The sequence below is a fragment of the Rhipicephalus microplus genome, chromosome X, assembly GCF_043290135.1.
Source record: "Rhipicephalus microplus isolate Deutch F79 chromosome X, USDA_Rmic, whole genome shotgun sequence".
Taxonomy (NCBI): Eukaryota; Metazoa; Arthropoda; class Arachnida; order Ixodida; family Ixodidae; genus Rhipicephalus; species Rhipicephalus microplus.
In genome coordinates this window covers 62608445-62611657 of record NC_134710.1, presented here as the reverse complement: position 1 = coordinate 62611657, position 3213 = coordinate 62608445, and the positions used below count along the sequence as shown (strand labels likewise).

At 47.7% G+C, this 3213-nt stretch overlaps 1 protein-coding gene across 1 annotated transcript; it reads left to right on the top strand.

Moving 5' to 3' along the window:
• The first annotated feature begins 898 nt into the window (after positions 1-898).
• On the top strand, positions 899-1471 carry LOC119176708 (uncharacterized). Its single transcript, XM_037428067.2, has one exon. It carries the CDS (start codon positions 899-901, stop codon positions 1469-1471), a length of 573 nt encoding a protein of 190 aa, XP_037283964.2.
• Positions 1472-3213: the final 1742 nt, after the last annotated feature.

The window sequence follows — 3213 nt, the reverse complement described above, 5'->3', positions numbered from 1 at the left end:
TCTTGAATGTCTAAAAGGAAATAAGCCTACGAAATGATTCCTCTTACAGACTTCCGCTCGCTTGTTCGACCCTCTTGGCCTGGCAGCACCATTTTTAATACGCGCAAAAATACTTTTTCAACGCATTTGGCAAATACAACTTGTTTGGGATTGTGAAATTCCAATTCAACTTGCCCAAGAATGGGATATGTAATGCAGAGAAGTTCGTGACATCAAGAGTCTTTCAGTGCCCAGGTTTTGTTTGTCTATCAGTTATTTCGATTATGAGCTTCATGTATTCACGGACGCAAGCAAAGCCGCTTACAGGCTGTTGCTTACCTGCGGCACAACCGCGATGGTCCACTAGATCAGGTACTCATGGCAAAGGGCTAAGTTGCTTCCATAAAGCAGCTTTCACTTCCGCGGCTCGAGATTCTTGGAGCTTTATTGGGTGCCCGACTAGCAAAGTTCATAACTTAGGCAATGAAAATCACTTCTTCTAAACGCTGTTTTGGACCGATTCAACAGTGCCTTTGGGTTGGATCCGAGGCATCCCTATAAGGTGGCAGCATTTTGTAAAAAACAGAGTCACAGAAATCCAAGATTTCTCCGACTCATCCCAACCGAACTGTTTTTCAGGAAAGGAGAACCCAGCAGACCTAGTTTCCCGGGGCACATCGGTGAAAAATGTAATTGACAAGAAGATTTGGTAGAGAGGACCAGTTTGGTTGGCCAGAATGGCCAACCAAACTGGTTTAGCAGAATGGCCTAAACACACGAATACTTATCTGAATGCTCTTCAAGATGATCTAAAAGGGAATCCGAAGTAGACATCATTACGCTCTCTTCATCCTCGACATCGGTGAACGCTGTTTTTGACCTATCAAATTATAATTCCTGGTTGCGAGTGCTACGCGTCATGGCTTGGATACTGAGGTTCATCGCAGCCTGCCTTGACCGGCCAACCCCTCAAGGACACCTGACGACGGAGAAACTTGTCGCCTCTGAAAGGTATTGGCTGTCCATTATTCAAAAGCAACGATTCGGCCGTGAAATAGCAGCCCTCCAGACTGAGCAAGATCTACCCAAGGCGTCGACAACTCGGTATTTGCACCCCTTTCTTGCAAAAGAGGATGGATTTCTGAGAATTGAAACAAGGCTTCGGAATGTCGTGTGCCACGGGGGCATCAAACACCCGATTCTGCTTCCCGATCACCACATCGCCACTGAACTCATTGACAACGGCTTACACCAGAGGCTTCTGCATGCAGGAGTCGCAACAACCATCGTGGAACTCCGAGAGCGCTTCTGGGTGACGAAGGCGAAGCAGTGTGTGAAAAGAGGGATCGGGTGGTGTACCTGGTGCGCGCGATTAAGGGTGAAGCCTGCGACAGCTCCTATGGCAGTGCTACCTGCTGACCGAGTGAATGTGTCCAAACCGTTTGACATTATTGGTGTTGATTTTATTAGAACAATGTACTTGAAGAGTTAGCCAACACAGATATCATACATCGTGCTATTCACTTGCGCGGTAATACGCGCTGTTCATCCATAGCTTATTTTAGGCTCAACAGCAGACAGTTTCTTGGAAGCCTTTCGGCGTTTCAGTGCACAACATGGATTCCCTTCAATGATTGACTCTGTCAATACTTTGTGCTTTAAAAGCGCGTCTCGCGAACTTTGCGCTGTTTATGAGACTACTAGTAGAAGTGATGTCAGCGATTATCTGTCTGCTCATAGCATCACGTGGAAAGTCTCTGCTGACCGTGCTCCTTGGTGGGGCGGATTTTGGAAGCGTATGGTGAGGTCAGTGAAAGACAACTTGAGAAAAGCTTTAGGAAGGTCTCTTCTAGATTAGGATCAAATGAGCATGGTCGTAGCAGAAACTGAAGCGATCATAAATAGTAGGCCACGGACGTACTCGTATTCTGCACCAGAGGAACCAGTAGTCTTAACACCTGCCAAATTCTTACATAACAAGCGATTGACGGCGCTTCCCAGCTTGCAAACTGCAGACGGGGTGCCCAGCTTCCATACAGAGCTTCTTAAAACTTGAATACAGCGACAAAAGCTACAGAAATAGTTCTGGAATCGCTGGTATGAGAAATATTTATTACTCCTTAGCAGCGCTCGTAATAGGCCAGTGGTGGGCACTACTAGTATTGCGGAAGGGAATATAGCGATAGTGCGCGATGATGCTCTGCCCAAGTTGTGTTGGATGCTCGCACGCGTTCTGAAGAACATTACTGGAAACGACAGCATTGTTTGTGCATGCCGCCAAAAGCTAGCAGATGGCAAAATTGTAACGTGGCCTATTCAACATTTGTGTGCCCGAGAAATGCGCCCGCAGCAATTCGTGGGCTGGGAGTGTTAATAACAGTGGGCATAGCGCGCACTAGAGGAAGAGAAGGACGAGGAGAAGCGTGTGGCACGGGGTGGTTGTTAGATCTACACCACAATAAACGGCAGCGTCGAGACGCTCTGCTCTTCATATCCAGACGTAATCATCCTTTGAACCCCGTTTTATATGACAGAAGTCTTCAGATTTTACACCCCCTCTTGTTTTGAACCTGTGTGAGCGACCTTCCCACAGGGCGCGAGCGCCCTATTTGGGTTCTCAAGAAATTCGCAAGTGCATGTGGTGTGGACTTGGCACAGCGCCCCCTCCCAAGCGGCACGCTGGGCCCTTGTAGCCTCGTGCCCCCTTTTAGTTACGTCGCTCAGTGAATGCCAGCCTACTATACAGATATTATGATTATTCATGACGTAGTGGGTACCTAGAAACTGTGCTTGTAGCAGTTACCCAAAGAGCATTAAGAAAGAGCTCTGAAAGGCCGCTCTGTGAGCTTTCGCTGTAAGAGTGATGTGCGTTCCACGCAGACCTGCGCTCAAAGCGCCGCACAGTCACAGCGAAAGCTAGAAAAGTGACCTTTAAGGGCCTTTTTTAACACTCTTTGGGTAGCTGCTGCAAGCACACCTGTAGGGCATTCACTACGTCATTAATCATTGTGTAATAGGTAGGCCTTCACCGTAGCGTATTTGGGGCAATTTCGATGGAGGCGGAAATGCTGTAGACCCGTGTGCTCAGATTCGGGTGCACGTTAAAGAGCCCCAGGTGGTCAAAATTTCCAGAGCTCTCCACTACGGCGTCTCTTGTAATCAATCGTAGGGTGGTTTTGGGACTGTAAACCCCACATATCATCACTATACCATCCTTCGTAATTCTTCGGAGAA

Bases quoted from the DNA above. Each gene is read 5' to 3' on its own strand.
- LOC119176708 (XM_037428067.2), top strand. From the start codon at position 899: ATGGCTTGGATACTGAGGTTCATCGCAGCCTGCCTTGACCGGCCAACC.